This window comes from Lynx canadensis, chromosome D2, assembly GCF_007474595.2.
Source record: "Lynx canadensis isolate LIC74 chromosome D2, mLynCan4.pri.v2, whole genome shotgun sequence".
In the NCBI taxonomy this organism is placed as follows: domain Eukaryota; kingdom Metazoa; phylum Chordata; class Mammalia; order Carnivora; family Felidae; genus Lynx; species Lynx canadensis.
Genome location: NC_044313.2, coordinates 24,327,420 through 24,342,525, shown reverse-complemented (window position 1 = coordinate 24,342,525; position 15,106 = coordinate 24,327,420). Strand labels below are relative to the sequence as shown.

Here is a 15,106-nt window from a genome sequence, read left to right as displayed (position 1 = left end):
GGAGGTGACACGTGCTTTGAGGTTAGCTTGAGATCACAGGATTCAAGAAATATGCTTTATTATCATCAGATCCCTATTAGACCAATAATCCTGATAATGCTTTTAGTGTTCTTGAAGATTTAATATTCTGGTTATTATTGGTTGATCCCTATTCAACTGTAAGATCTATTTGGAGAGAGGACACATAGTTTAGAGCTTTTTCAAAGACTGATTCCCCAGACTGCATGCACCTGGATCGCCTGCAAGGCTGGTTCACATGGTAGAATTTAAGACTCCAAAGCCAGATGTACTGAATCAGAACTGCAGGCAGTGGGACATGTGAGTCTACATGCTATTAAAATCTGCAGGTAATTTTGATGCATATTGAGTTATACTCCCACTGATACGGAGGCTAGCTTCTTGATTCAGATAGTCTTGGGTTTAAATCTTAGTAATATCATTTATTAGCTAAGTGACGTAGGGGAATTAAGAATTTCACAAGCAGACTTCCCAGAATCCTAGGTGCTAGAGAGCGCTGTCTCTCCCAGAGACTGCAATACCTGTTGGCCAGGTGATACTCGCCAGTACAGCTCCAAACTAAGATGCGTTCACAGCAAATCTGGCTGCCTTTAATCCTGACCATGCCCCAGTGTTTTAAGTTGTTTTTTTCCACTTATTTTACATTAGTTTAGTCTAAAATAACTTAGCTCATTCATTTTTATAACCAAAACATCTGGGAAAAGCCCGGCACTTCTATTGCATTTTTAACTGGGTAAGTGAATTTAATTCGTATTTCCTGCAGCTGCTATTTCCCCTCCTACCGGGTTCTTGGGCTTTCATTCCACACCAACACAACACAATTTCATCACATGGTTTTTAAGAGGAAGCCTTATTTCCATTTTCAAGCAGCTCAGCGGGCACCTGTAATTCTATAAGGTGCGTAAGCACAAATGAGCTACTGAGGTCTTAGTCAAGGCGACCTAGGGAGTTCAAGGCCAGAGGCTGAGATCTGACAGATTCGCCAATAAAAAGACCCAGAATTCTTCTCACTTTCCCACATCCTGGTTGTCCAAATCAAATGAGCTTCTCTTTTTTAAAATCATCCTGAGAGAAGTTTTCCATAGTTGTGTCATTATAGACATTGCTACCTCCTTTTGCTGCTGAAATCATTTCTGGGAAAGGTTGGCCAAATAAAGTAACAGCTAGACCCAGCTTGGTGATTTACTTACTGTCAAATGCAATTGCCTGTGCCCCTACTATGAGTGCTTGCCACCACAGTGACAAGGGTCCTCTCCTGCTTTCCCAGGATATCATTACTCTTTGCAATATATATCTGTATATTAATGCATTTTTTAACTGCTTCCATTATGTCAAGTGTTCATCTGTGTCAACATCTCCTCCTGACAGGGCAAATTCCCTAGAGGAGGACTTGAGTTTGTGATAATCTTTGTATAGTGCCTAGCTACATATGAAAACTGGCTTTTATAAATTGTTTTGAATTGTGAACTGATTAGATTTGATTTTAGAAATGATCTAGTCCAGGTATGCAGACTAAATTGACTTCAGAGATCAGGAAGTTGATATTAATATGTAAGTGGCCGGTCATAAGAACATTTGGGTACTTGAGGCTGAGACTTCGGGAGTGCTGACTTTACCTAAAAGACTGCGCAGTCAGGTATTGAACAGAGACTGTGGTTGAACCAAATATTTGTGATTCATATTCATCTCATGGGTCTTTGGATTACAACTTCTGATCTGGAGGCTGTCTGTCCAAATGCTTAGAAGCTAACAGGTTAGACTCCTATTACAAAGGTTCAAAACTTGGTTCTTCCTCTGACTAGCTATGTAATAAATATGAAGCAAGCTGGCAAACCTCTGTGTACCTTAGTTTATTCCTCAGTAAAATGGGAATAATACTGCCTCCACTGTAGAATTATTTGGATTTTTCACTAAAATAATACATTTAGATGACTTAGAATAAGTGCTCAGGTGTTAGCTATTCTTTTTATCAGTAGCCCAACCTCTTCAGTATTATGGTGAGAAAATTAAACCTCAGGGACCCAGATACATTCCACACCATATAGCTAACTTTTAGTAGAGTTTCTATTATGACCCAGAACACTAAATTCCAGGTTGAGTGTCCTTTCTGCCATATCTGTGATTTTCAAATATTATGCTATTAGCAGCAGAACCTCCCTCACCTTTTACTCCCAAAATATTACATGGGACTCCAGTATAAAACAGATTCAGGTGGTATTGCTCTGGTTGAAACAGAGTTGGAAGCCCAGAATCCCACTCATTGGCTATGCCTCCATGCCATCCTTTGTGCAATCCCCATGACTCTGAAGATTCCAATGACAAGTTTCAAAACCACTACAATAAAAGTTTGAAAACATAAATGAAGATCTAAAGAAGGGATAAGCCCTGTATTCTTTGCATGTGTGTTTCCTCTTGCAGGGCTGTATGTTTCTGTTAGCACTAACACTAACTCTCAGATATAAAACTAAAAAATGAAAGTGGATGAATCCCTTGGAGCCATAGAAAATGATACCCACCAAAGCCCCTTACACCCATCTTACTGTCACTTAGCAAGGAACAGAAATCACAAAGCTCTTAATATATAGCCTTGGTCCGACACAGAATTGTTTAACGCTGCCTATAACTCAGGCATTTTCTCAACTTCTCAATAAGTCATGGTAATTACTCTGGGTCCCACTGGGCAGAGAGATATGGAGATCTGAGTCCTTACAAGTTTTCCATCTTCTTACAGGACATGCACATCATCAGTACCGATGAGAACCAAGTGTTTGCAGCCGTCCAAGAATGGAACCAGAATGACACGTACAACCTCTACATCTCAGACACGCGTGGCATCTACTTCACCCTGGCCATGGAGAACATTAAGAGTAGCCGAGGTCTAATGGGAAACATTATTATTGAATTGTATGAGGTATGTAGCCAAGACTATCCTGCACCTGGATCTGCCTCTCTTTTTCATGAATTTTAATGGTATAAACATAAGCATTGCAGTCAACTAGTCCTGGGTTCAGATCTCAGCTGCACCCTTTAGCAATTGTGTGACTTGAGGCAAGGGACTAACTTACCTGTGCCTCAACTTCCTCACCTGTAAAACATTTGCCTAATGAAGTGGTTGTGAGAAGGAGAGATAATGTATGTAGAGCATCCAGTGTGGTGGTTGACTCAGTGAGCTTTAACAAATGGTAGCTGAAGTTGATGTTCTTGCGTGTATAAGCATGATTACAAGCCACATATGCAGGTATTTGACCTAGATAGGCTCACTTAAGTTCCCCTTTCAACTCTATGGACTCGGAGCGGAGGCACGTATCTACTTATATATGTTATTTGGAAAATTCCATCCTATGAACAAGTTTTTTAGGAAAGGAAAAGTGAATATCAGCGCTTGGAATGAGGGTTTCCCTAAAATGCCACCAGATACCAACCTCTGCGCATGAGGGAAGAACGGGCCTTGACTTATGTTGAGTTGTTGTTATTGTTGTTGTTTAGTATCAGCATCACCTTACCGAGTTTTCAGTTATATTGAGGTTTGTTTTTAAATGTGATCACCAGTTAAAGAATAATTTAGGAAAACAAGTGACTCCTCATAGGAACTAGAGAAAAAAAAAAACTAATTGTTTCAGTGCCCCTAAGGCTATGGTACTTTTTTATATCTCTAGTGGCTGTGTATGACTTTTGATGGTCCTGGCCACAGTGCCCACCTTGGTATGATGGATTGATTTGAGTAAAGAGGTGTATTTTATTATCCAGCATTCACTCGTAACTAGTGGTCAACCTACACGTGTTACACCGGTTGAGGACATTCATTTGTGGAGGGGGAAGTTGTCTGTCATGACTGGTAGCTTCAGATGGTAGGGGTGAGCTTCTCCCTTAGGAGTTTTCATCTTTGGGGAGTGGGAGCAGCTTTTAGAAAGGAGGGATCAGTGCAGGGGCTTCTACTTTGCAGTGGTTTCTTCTGAACAGTGTCTGTCAAACTTCCAGCATCCCTGTATTGGTATCTAAGTTGGTTCTTCAGTTACTGAGAGCAGGGGAAACATATATGATTCTAGTTATTTTGTTAGGCAGGATTACACAAAGGTCTGGGGTGAAATGAATGTCAGTGGGTGTAAAAAACAAAATCAGTAGAAATAACCGTGATTTCCTAGGAGGTAGTTGACAAGTACTGAAAGAATTCCCTTAACAAACAAGGTCCCAGTTTGGAAAATTGTCCAGATTTCTTCTCAGAGTTATGAAAATGGGCAAAGATGACTAAGGTGTGTAAAGGGCTTTGGGAAGCTTACATTTATATGCCTCTATTCATACCTGGAAGAAGAAATATACATTGTTATTGGGCAGTAAGTCACATCTAGTGGGAAGGTTTGGATGAAATGTTCCCAGGACTCAGGCCATTCCAACCAACATTCGAAACCAAGTTCCTATTTGCATAAGTGAGGCTATCGAGGTGAGAGGATTACTCATACTCCTGCAGTTAGACTCCAGTAGGACAGAGTAGGCATTGCTGCAGATGATCTTTCAATTGTGAACTCCCTGTGTCTCTGGTCCTTTTGATAAGTCAGGTGAGTTTGGCACTGTGCTGTTCCTTTCCTAATAAAGGGCACCTAAAACCCCTTGGTCATTGTGAATAGTGAGCCACTCTGATCTGAAGTAGAACAAGGATTAAAGTTAAGAATGTGCCTAGATACATGTAATCTCTTTTGTCTTGCTGAAGGCAGTCTTGCATTTTCAGTTTTATTGGGAAAAATGCATGGTGTCATTTTATCTATAGAGAAGCAAGACATACCAGGCAAGGCGACTTCTCTAAAACCAGTTCTGTTGAGCTCATTTTCCATTTAATTTTATCAAGGTTCATTGTGCCCCGACTTTGTGTTAAAGCCCATGAGCAAGGGAGGAGAGATACTAGTTCGTACCCTCAGGAAGCTGGCCATCTAGCTTGTTGGACTTTGAGGAAGTCAGTGAACGAAGTTCCTTTTTTACCTGCCCAGATTGGAATCAGTTGAGACAGAGACAAAGGGTGAGAGAATTGGAGATCAGATGTCAGTGTTATTTCTTTTTAAAAGTTATGTAGGAGGGAGTGGGCTTGCTAATACTGCACCCCAGAACTGGATACACCCATCCAGTCACATGCACAATTAGTAAATGCTCGTCTGTGGAAGCCTCTTCCTGTAACATCATTGCAGTGAGATATAGAGAATGTGATCTTTGCAGGCAGAGCCCTAAAATAGTGAACATGGGGATGAGCCATACATGCCCAGTTATTCTTTTGCAATGTTACCAATCTTATAAGTCTTTTTGCCCTGGGGAGGAAGAAGTAGAAGGCATTCCATATTTTGAGAGTGGCAGGAGCCAAGAACTAGATGGATAGTGTAGATTTGCAAGACCATGAACTAGCCAATCTAATTGCATAGAATAGATTATTGTCAGGTATGAGGATGAGTGCCAGATAAATGGTTGGATTTCAGATTCTATAAGGCATTTAATACCAAGGGAATAAATTGTATCCTCACGCTACCTAGACTATGACCATATTAAGGTTTTTAGAGGGTGATGCTGTTTTGCACCTGGAGATGCATTCTGTGATTTGGAGATAAAGCTAAATTTAATTGGTCTCTAGGGGTCATTAGTTTTTAACCTTCTTCACTGGAGATTCTCACAGAAACTGAGATAGTGTACCATATGGCCAGTTAGCAGAGAGACTATAATTTTTCTGGACTCTGAATGCCCTTGAGTAATGCAGCTGGGAAAACTAGTAAGCTTTCACATTCAATTCAACTAAATTGAATACACTTTCATAGAGTGTATTTTGTTTGATGAGATGTGGCTAGTGCATGAGACTCACAATCTACTGGAAAGATACGTGATTCTATTAGGGTAGTGATCATAGACTAACTTGTATTAAGGCCATGATTTTCCATGTTGTAGGATCAATAAGGAGGAAGGTTACTTCTAACTTGAGGAATTTGGGGAGTCCTTTAAATGAGTTGGCTTAAAGGATGAATTACTGGAGCTTGAGAGAAAGACAGGTCTGGTGGAATCCCAGCATGAGATGAGAACTAGAGTCTGATGAGTAGATGCCCATTTTCATGGAATGTGGAGAGATTTTTGGAAACACTGGGGGTAAATATTGTGACTATACTAGTAAAGAGCTGGATTGAAGAGTTGCGCATTTATTTGATGGGCTAACATTTCTCTGTGTTTTTCCCCTACATCTACATACCTAAAAAATGATATTTAGATATATGACATAGTCCCCTATGACACATTAATGTCTAACTTTATATTATAATGTGATAGGATATTATACCTGTTTAACCTTGTCTGAAATGTCAGGGATGCCTTTAGGTAACATGGATGTGAGGTGGCTCAGAATGAGCACAGCCACTTAAATCTACTTACTAGTGTATCACTCTATTTTGCATGTGGCCCTCTCAAGCTTCTTCTTGACCGCGGAAAGGAGACAAAGAAAATGAGAACTTACTTGAGAATTCACCTTACAGGTCTTGTCTCTAAAAGACCTTGGAAACCAATGGGAATCCACCCCACTGAATGTCCTAAAACCAAGTAGAGCAGAGACATTGTGTGTTTCCTGGTCTGTTGGAGCAGTCTCCTACTATAGAGAGTCCCATCTCGTTCTTTAATCCCTGCTTCAAAGTACAAAATTGTCATGGCTATAATTACATAATCAGGTGAGAAAATAATTCTTGAAGGACAAACAATAATGTTTTTTAAGGTGTCAGAGCCTGTTCCATCAAAACAAGTCTGGTGTTGACAATGAATGTAATCTATTATGTGTGTTCACCATTCTTCTATGATACTCGTTTCACATAGAGCTTTGTTGTGGTTTCTTTACATCACACATTACTAACTCTAAACTTCATTTCTTCTTAGTTGCTTTCCACAGATAAATCAAGAAACAAATATCCTTTCCAACGCCCTCAATTATATTACAGAAACATGCTCTGAGCTGCTAGTCGGATGCATTTTTTTTTCAATATTTTCCTGGATATTAAGCATCCAACTTGTACCTCATCATAATAATAACAACAGCATATGAGACAATGCCTTAGACCGGCATTGTTGAATAAATATATAATACAGGCTACAGATGCAGTTCTAAATTTTCTACTACTCACATTTTAAAAAGTAAAAATAAACAGGTGAAATTAATTGTAATAATATGTTTTATGTAACAAAATTATCTAAAATATTATCATTTTAGTATGTGTTCCATTTGAAAAATACTAATGAGATATTTTATATTTTTCCATACTGAGTCTACAAAATTCAGGGTGTATTTTACACTTCCCACACATCTCAATTCCTATGCTAAATTTTCATCAGAAATACTTGATCAGTATTTACATTTCATAAAATTTACAGTAGAAAAAGAAGATTCACATACCCAAGTTATTCCAAACATACTTAAAGTTTGCCAATAACAGAATTGGGTGTCAGTTTTTAAATTGAAGTTTAAATTGCTTAAAATCAAATACAGTTAAAAATCATTTCCTTAGTCCCACCAGCCACATTTCAAGTGCTCAGTAATCATATGTAGTTAGTGGCCATGGTACTGAATTGCATAACCCTAAATAATGTATATACTTTTTCTTATTTATCAATTGCCCTATCTCTTTGTGGCAGGTATCATTCTCCCTTGTGCCTATGAGAGTACAGAGATGCAGAGAATTCAGTAACTTGGCTGAGATCATACAGATAGTAAAATGGTGGAGCTGTGTTTAAACCATTCCATGTCTATTTGATTAAAAAGCCCAGGCTCTTTCCACTATGCAGTTTTTCACATTTATGTTTTTTTTTAATTGAAGTATAATTTATGTATAGTAAAATTTACCCTGTTTGGTATACAGTTCTATGTGTTTTGACAGGGATACACAGTTGTGTAACTATCATCATTATCAAGATAGAGAATAGTTCTGTCACACCAAAATATTTCCTTTTTGTAGTCAACCATCCTCCTACCCTAAATCACTGATTTATTTCTCTCTCCTGATTCACCTTTTCTAGATTTTCATGTCACTGGAATTATACAGTAGATAGCCTTTTGAATTTGGCTTCTTTTACTTAGAATAATGCATTTGAGGGGCTCCTGGGTGACTCAATTGGTTAAGCATCCAGCTCTTGATCTCAGCTCAGTTCATTATAACACGGTTTGTGAGTTCAAGCCCCACATTGGGCCTTGTGCTGATGCTGTGGAGCCTGCTTGGGATTCTGTCTCTCCTTCTCTTTCTGTGCCTCTCCAACTTGTGCGCACGCTCTCTCTCTCTCTTTCTCTGTCTCTCAAATAAATAAATAAACTTCAAAAAATTAAGGGGCGCCTGGGTGGCTCAGTTGGTTAAGCGTCCGACTTCGGCCCAGGTCATGATCTCACCCTTCCTGAGTTTGAGCCCCACGTCAGGCTCTGTGCTGACAGCTCGGAGCCTGGAGCCTGCTTCAGATTCTGTGTCTCCGTCTCTCTCTGCCCCTCCCCCACTTGTGCTCTGTCTCTCTCTATCAAAAATAAATAAAATGTAAAAAAGAACATTTTTAAAAAATTAAAAAAAATAATAATGCATTTGAGATCCATTCATGTTGTTGAATATCAGTAGATATTCCTTTTTTATTGCTGAGTAGTATTCCATTTGTGGATATGCCCTCGTTTATCCCTTCATTCAGCAGTTGAAGGACATTTAAGTTGTTTCCAGTTCTGTGAGCTAATGAATAAAACTTCTATAAACATTCACCAGAACATAAGTTTTTTTTTTTTATTTCTCATGGTTATACACCTAGGAGTAGGATTGTGGGATTGAATGTGTTTCTAAAGTGGCATCCCCACCAGAGATGTATGAGAGTTCTGGTTGCTTCACATCTTCACCAACACTTGGCATTATCAGTTGAGTGAGTGTGTGTGTGTATGTGTGTGTGTGTAGCTACTGTAAAGGGGCCTAATGGCACCTTATTGTGTGTTTAATTTGAATTTCTTAATGACTATGTTGACCTCCCTAGGATGGATAAAATGAGACCCTGTGAGTCATCCATAGTATTTTGCTTTCTTTGCCCATCTTATTGATGTTTCCTTGCTTTCCCTGTCCCTTGTGCCTGTGCCCCGCCTTTGCTTTATCATGACTTTAAGTGACCCATCTTGGGCTAAATGATCAACTGCTGTTAGATTCCACAGGGCCATCTTTCCCAAACTCACCTTGACCCGCCCCTCACCATAGGTCCCACTGTAGGGACAGCCCACAGCAGACCATGATAATTGTTTTTCTCAGCAGAGCCCTGGTTTCCTTGTCCTAAGGGCCCAGGGAGGTGAGCAACAGATGATCATGCCACCTGGACTTAGTACTCTGCCAAGAGGCCGCTGTCAGTTTCCCTTCATACCTCAAATTGATTCCCAGAAGGAAAGTGGGCCAGGCAGGCCCGCACTTGTCCCACCCTCTTCTGTGGGCACCATCACAAGCTGTTGCCCTTCTCTTTGAACTCTGGGGCCAGCAGCTGCGGCCATGCTTCTGATTTCAAATAACAGTGGGAGGTCACATGGTTAGAATTTATCAGATGCCAAGTACCTCTTTGGATGGAAGAGTTAAAATGTGTGTTTCCTTCCCTAATCCCTTTATGTTGTAGGTAGTGAGGGTAAGTAGTGTTTCATGATACTTTTGCGTCAGAGACATATATGGGTCTACATGTATACTCACGCATGTATATGTGGGTGTGAGGACTAGACTGAGCATAAACACATTTCATTCTTGGGCCGCAGTCAGAAAGGTTGAAAGCTGTTGGTCTAGGGCATGCAAAAGCAAAGGGCCCTCCAAACTTATAGTCCATTTATACACGATACAGAGCCAAGAAGCAACTCAGTAATAATGTAAGGGTTTTAAACAATCCAAATGCAAGTGGGAAGTGTTCTGGTTCTTTCAGACTGGAGGGAGATTGCTTGTGGCTCCTTTGTAACTGCAGGAGAAACACCTTCAGAGCTGCAGATGGGTTCCTTCCTATATCTTTTATATCTTTTCAGACCCCATTCTCCTGATTTTTCTCTCCTAATATGTCAGGATTGCAAAAATTGCTCATCTGAATGGTGGAGCGCTTATTGGGAAACTATGGTAGTGACCATTCCATTTGCCAAAGACACTCATCCAGAAGAACTGGGCATAGCTGAATGGCTAGTAATTCATGCTGTAAGGCATCCAGCTAGGAGGCAGCAGATGGGGGTGACAGGAGCCCCACATGAGATGTCTAAATCAGACCTGTATATTTTCTCCCAGGAAGTAGACAGCAAGGCCCTAGGTACGTGTTATGTTGGAAGGGGCCAGCTGGCTTAGGTGAGACAGTTCTCTAGATCATTATCTGCTGGTCCAACAGAAAAGGTACCAGCTCTGTGGCTGAAGATAATACCAAAAGTCCTCCATCAGACAGATGGTTCTAAAGAAACACAGGGTCCGGGGCGCCTAGGTGGCTAAGTCGGTTGAGCATCTGACTTCGGCTCAGGTCATGATCTCACGGTTCGTAGGTTCGAGCCCCGTGTCAGGCTCTGTGCTGACAGCTCAGAGCCTAGATTTTGTTTCAGATTCTGTGTCTCCCTCTCTGTCTGCCCCTCCCTCACTTGTGCTCTCTCTGCCTCTCAAAAATGGATAAATGTTTAAAAATTAAAAAAAAAAAAAGAGAAAAAGAAAGAAACACAGAGTCTACTCTCTGTGAAGAATGATTGATAGTCAGGTTTAAGAGAAACACTTTTGAAGTTGATTTTAAAGACCGAGGTGGTCTGAGAGACTCAGAGCCCCTGGATGAGCATGTAAGACACCAGTCTTCCTGCAATGGCACTGAGTTTAAGCAGTGAGGGCAGAGAGGGTTTGTCTTGGGAAGGACAGAATTCTGACACCAGTGCCCCTCCCCCTACTTCAGCTTCTGTCTGTACCCACCCTCTGTTCAAGTTAGGAATCTAATCAATTCCACTGTTGGCCATTTGTCAAATTCTCCTGGTGGTGTCCTTCCCAGATAAATTCTATTCTCTGCTTGACATTCTTTGTCCATTATTTTGTTTTGTTTTTTGTTTGTTTTGTTTTTGTTTTTATTTGGGTTGGCATTCTTTTTCAAGGGCAGTCAGGTTACTTTAAAAGAAAAAACAAAAAAAAAAAAAACCAAAACTTCTTATTTCATCAACTGAATTATGTAATTAAACAAATAAAAGAGCTGACTTCTGTGAAATTCTTTCCCACTGTTACTCTGCAAGTTAACCAGGATCCTAAAAGAATGGGGGAATAAATACACTTAAAATTCTGAGGTATCTATTTCCAGAAAATCTACCATTCAACCTCATGTTTATATGTATTTAAATGATTTGACTTCCCTTTTGGCTTTGGAACATGCTGGGATTATACAGGAAGTTAAGGAATCTTTCTTTGACATAGAGTGTTGTTATTCTGAGTATCAGTTCATTGCCCAAAATGTAGACATAGAAGGAATAGAAGTTTGAGTTGAATCTGTCCTTACTCCAGAACCTTTCTGGATCATAATTTTTTTTTTTTTTAATTTTGTGGTGATGCTCTTCTGTCTTCTAAATATCAAGGGTATGCAAATTCCAATACATCAGGAGCTTTGGCAAGAGTGCTGTGCATTATCTCATGTATCCATTGTTAGCCAACTGAGGAAAATAGGAAGGGCAGGTCTGATTCTGTCTGTTTCAAAGTGGCCATTGGCTGAGACCCAAAGATGATATGGAAGTTACGCAAAGTCACACAGAAAGCTGGTGGCACAGCCAAAGATGGATGCCAGGTCACCAAGCTGGGTCATCTGCCTACAAATAGATGTCTCACTACTAATTAGGATGCCTAAACTTCTAGCATTAGGGATTATACCTTTATGCTTTCAAAATCTGCCTATAAGCTCCTCCTGAGCAAAAGTGCATGTTCCGTAGAAGAATTAACTCCTTCGGGTATTATCAACCACTGCCACCTCAGAGGGAATGTTAATAGTTAAGGAAGGATAAAATCCTATAAACAAAGTGTAGAAACATGTGAAGTGGGAAAAATAATATCAGTAAAAGGGCAATGGGACATCTGGGTTGGTGTCAGGTGAGGAGAGTACAGAGATTAACTTATACTTCTCCCAAAGACCACATGGCATATGGCATTTCTCACCATGTTCTTCCTCTTCTATTCTTTTGTACTCCCAAAACCCCATGGAAAGTGCTAGTCTTCTCCAAGAGTGTCAGCATTTGGCCCAACATGGTTCTCCATCTCTTGCCCTTTTTCCTAGGTAGCAGGTATCAAAGGGATATTCTTGGCAAACAAGAAGGTGGATGAGCAAGTGAAGACATACATCACTTACAACAAGGGCAGAGATTGGCGCCTACTTCAAGCTCCAGATGTGGACCTGAGAGGAAGTCCGGTACACTGCCTGCTGGTTAGTCATTCAGTCTCACATGAGGTCCATGGGCAAGCTGGTCACCTGGGATGTTGCATCAGGGGCTTTCTTCCAGCACGGGGTTCGTAGGAACTTGGGTGGTGCCGAGCAGGGATTTCCCACAACTCCCAGGGAGATGATCTATGGACTCAGATTGCCATACCACCTGGATGGAAAGTTCAGTTGAAACCCACAGGCTTTTACTGAAAATGTACTATGTGCTCCAACTCCTAAGATAAAGAAATGTTTAAGAGAAAGTGCCTGTGTACCAGGGTCCCAGACAGAGCTCATGGATAGAAACACATTTGTTAACTGATACTGCTGTGATACAGTTTGAGAAATGTTTGATAGATGTCAAGGGAAGCAAAAGTTGCCTTGGAAGCCCAGAAAAGGTCAGGTGTGTCCACATGGGATAGGAGCTAATCTAGTAACATTCCCAGGGTGACAAGTGTATGGAATATTGAGGTTGTCATTAAGGACAACATGCTGTATAAGAAGTTTTTTCTGCCCTCAGGTGTGACAACTCTTGATGGGGAGGGAAGACCCATCATTAACAGTGAAATTCACAACCTTCATGCTCTCCTAGAGAGGATGCTCTCTTCTAAGGTCCCAGAAATGGTTATGTGTCCCCTTAGCCAAAAGTTGCCTTCTGCCACTTATTAAAAAGGTTTATTAGGCATTTACTGTATTCTAGACATTATATCAAAGACTGGGGCTGTGGGGACATACAGGGCCTTTCCTCTTTCGTGGATTACAGTCTAATCCCATGTTTTCTGCTTGAGGTCTCAGGAAGATCAGAGACCAATGTGCACCCACCTCTAGGAGCTGGTCACAGAATGAATTTTATTTTTCCCTAGGCCTTACCCAAGGCTTTCTCTTACTCTCTTAACCTCATTTTCTCCTTTCCCAATTTTCATCATTTTCTTGTTTTTACTTATTATACAAGATATATCTCTATAAACGCCTAATCCTTTTTAAAAACACCGAAATATGAATAAATTAGTAAATACATTCATATGAGTTTTCGACAATGGCTTCAAACATTTCAGGTAAAATTCAAGTAACATCATATACAGGAATTGCATAATAAAAGAGGAACTGAAGCAATCTGGTTGAACAAGAGGGTAGAGGGCGTGGAGACTGCTTCACATAGCTTCTCTCCCTCCCTCCCAGTGGCCACCTACACCTGTAAAAAGCAGGATGTGAATGTCAAGATCAGATACAGAGGAAGGTCGGGATCATCCTGTGGGAAGTAATGGTCAGGGAGGCTTCCTAATGCTGACTGTGAACTGGACCTTGATGGATGGGGCAGGGGTGATGAGGAAGAGGGGGCGGGGGCTACAGTTGTGATGGCGGGGGGGCAGCTGCAGATGTGAGCATACCTGCTGTCTCAGGGGGAAATGTCTCCTTGCCCAAATCTGAATATGTGGCTGTTTCTGGAAGCTGAGCATCTGGAAGGCTCGTCTCTGGTGGGGCAGGGTGTGTGTCAGAAGTTTGCTGGAATGAAGCTGTTTTCTTCTTCTCCGTTGTAGCCCTTCTGCTCCTTACACCTGCACTTGGAGATCTCTGAAAATCCGTATTCCTCAGGAAGAATCTCCAGTAAGGAGACAGCCCCGGGGCTTGTGGTGGCTACAGGTAAGGAAGACGCTCCTGGGGCTTCTTCCTCTCTGAGGGCTTCTGGAATATGTTTATCACCTCTTTGGAATCATTTGAGTGTTGGGGGAAAGCAATGGGTGCTCTCCTCAGAAAATAGGCAGGGTTACGGAACCCCAGGGCCAGTCTAATGACCCAGGAAAAGAACTCCAGAAACTTGACACTTCTAGGTTAATGAGCATCCCACACAGTCACAGAGCAGTCCCCTGTGCTTAGCAAGAGACCAGAGTTCCTCTCAAAGTAAACTGACTGATCAGAAGGCTTGTTTGTAATAGGGAATTCTCACTTTAAGACATCGTGATATATGAACTTTCCAGCTCACCAAATATAAGTTGAGGTCATTTTCTCTTTACACAGAGGATTCTTTGCAAAGGGTTTCACCCCAGAGCTGTTTTTAATCAGGAGGTCTCTGGTGCATGTAAAGGTTTGTTTACACATGATTAACCACTTGGCTAAGAGCCTGGGGAAAAGGGCAGAAAAACCTAAGGTTGCATTGTTGGAACCACTGTCCACTGAACATCAATCAGAAATGAAGATAAAGCAACTCTGAAATGAAAAATGAAAGTCTCTGGGGAATGTGTTCTGATTAGCATGCATTTGATTTACATGTACCTTTTTAGGAATACATTGATGGCATAAAGCAAGGCAGGCTTCTAATCTCAGAAGTTAGAGCTCTGGTGTTAGGCTCTTTTCTAATGAGAGAAGATAAATTCACAGTGACTTCCTGAGATGGTATATTCTGTCCTGTCTTATCAACTCAAAGCTCTGGCTCCTGGAGTTACTGCCCTCCTAGACAGGACTTCCTTCTCCTTGGCTCCAGCTGCATGAACTTCTAAATACCATCCATGACTGACCACACTGATCAGATTTGCAGCAAGTGTAGCCCTCTAGCATTCCAGTCCATTTCTCTCAACCCCGTAGGGATTGGATCCCCATATTTAACACCATTGGCTTCAAGACTGGCTTCCGCCCAAGATAATGAGTGATGACGGCAGGCTCTGTTACCGTTCTGGCTTGGGGAGTGACCCCCAAACCCCCAATCCTT

At 41.1% G+C, this 15,106-nt stretch overlaps 1 protein-coding gene across 1 annotated transcript in view; it reads left to right on the top strand.

Moving 5' to 3' along the window:
* The window catches only part of SORCS3 (sortilin related VPS10 domain containing receptor 3), a 414,417-nt gene that overhangs the window by 305,499 nt on the left and 93,812 nt on the right, over nt 1-15,106 (top strand). Inside the window, exons 9-11 of the mRNA XM_032595155.1 lie at nt 2,750-2,929; nt 12,262-12,408; nt 13,941-14,043. Of these exons, the coding sequence (XP_032451046.1) occupies nt 2,750-2,929; nt 12,262-12,408; nt 13,941-14,043 (430 nt within the window). The remainder of the gene's footprint in view (nt 1-2,749; nt 2,930-12,261; nt 12,409-13,940; nt 14,044-15,106) is intronic.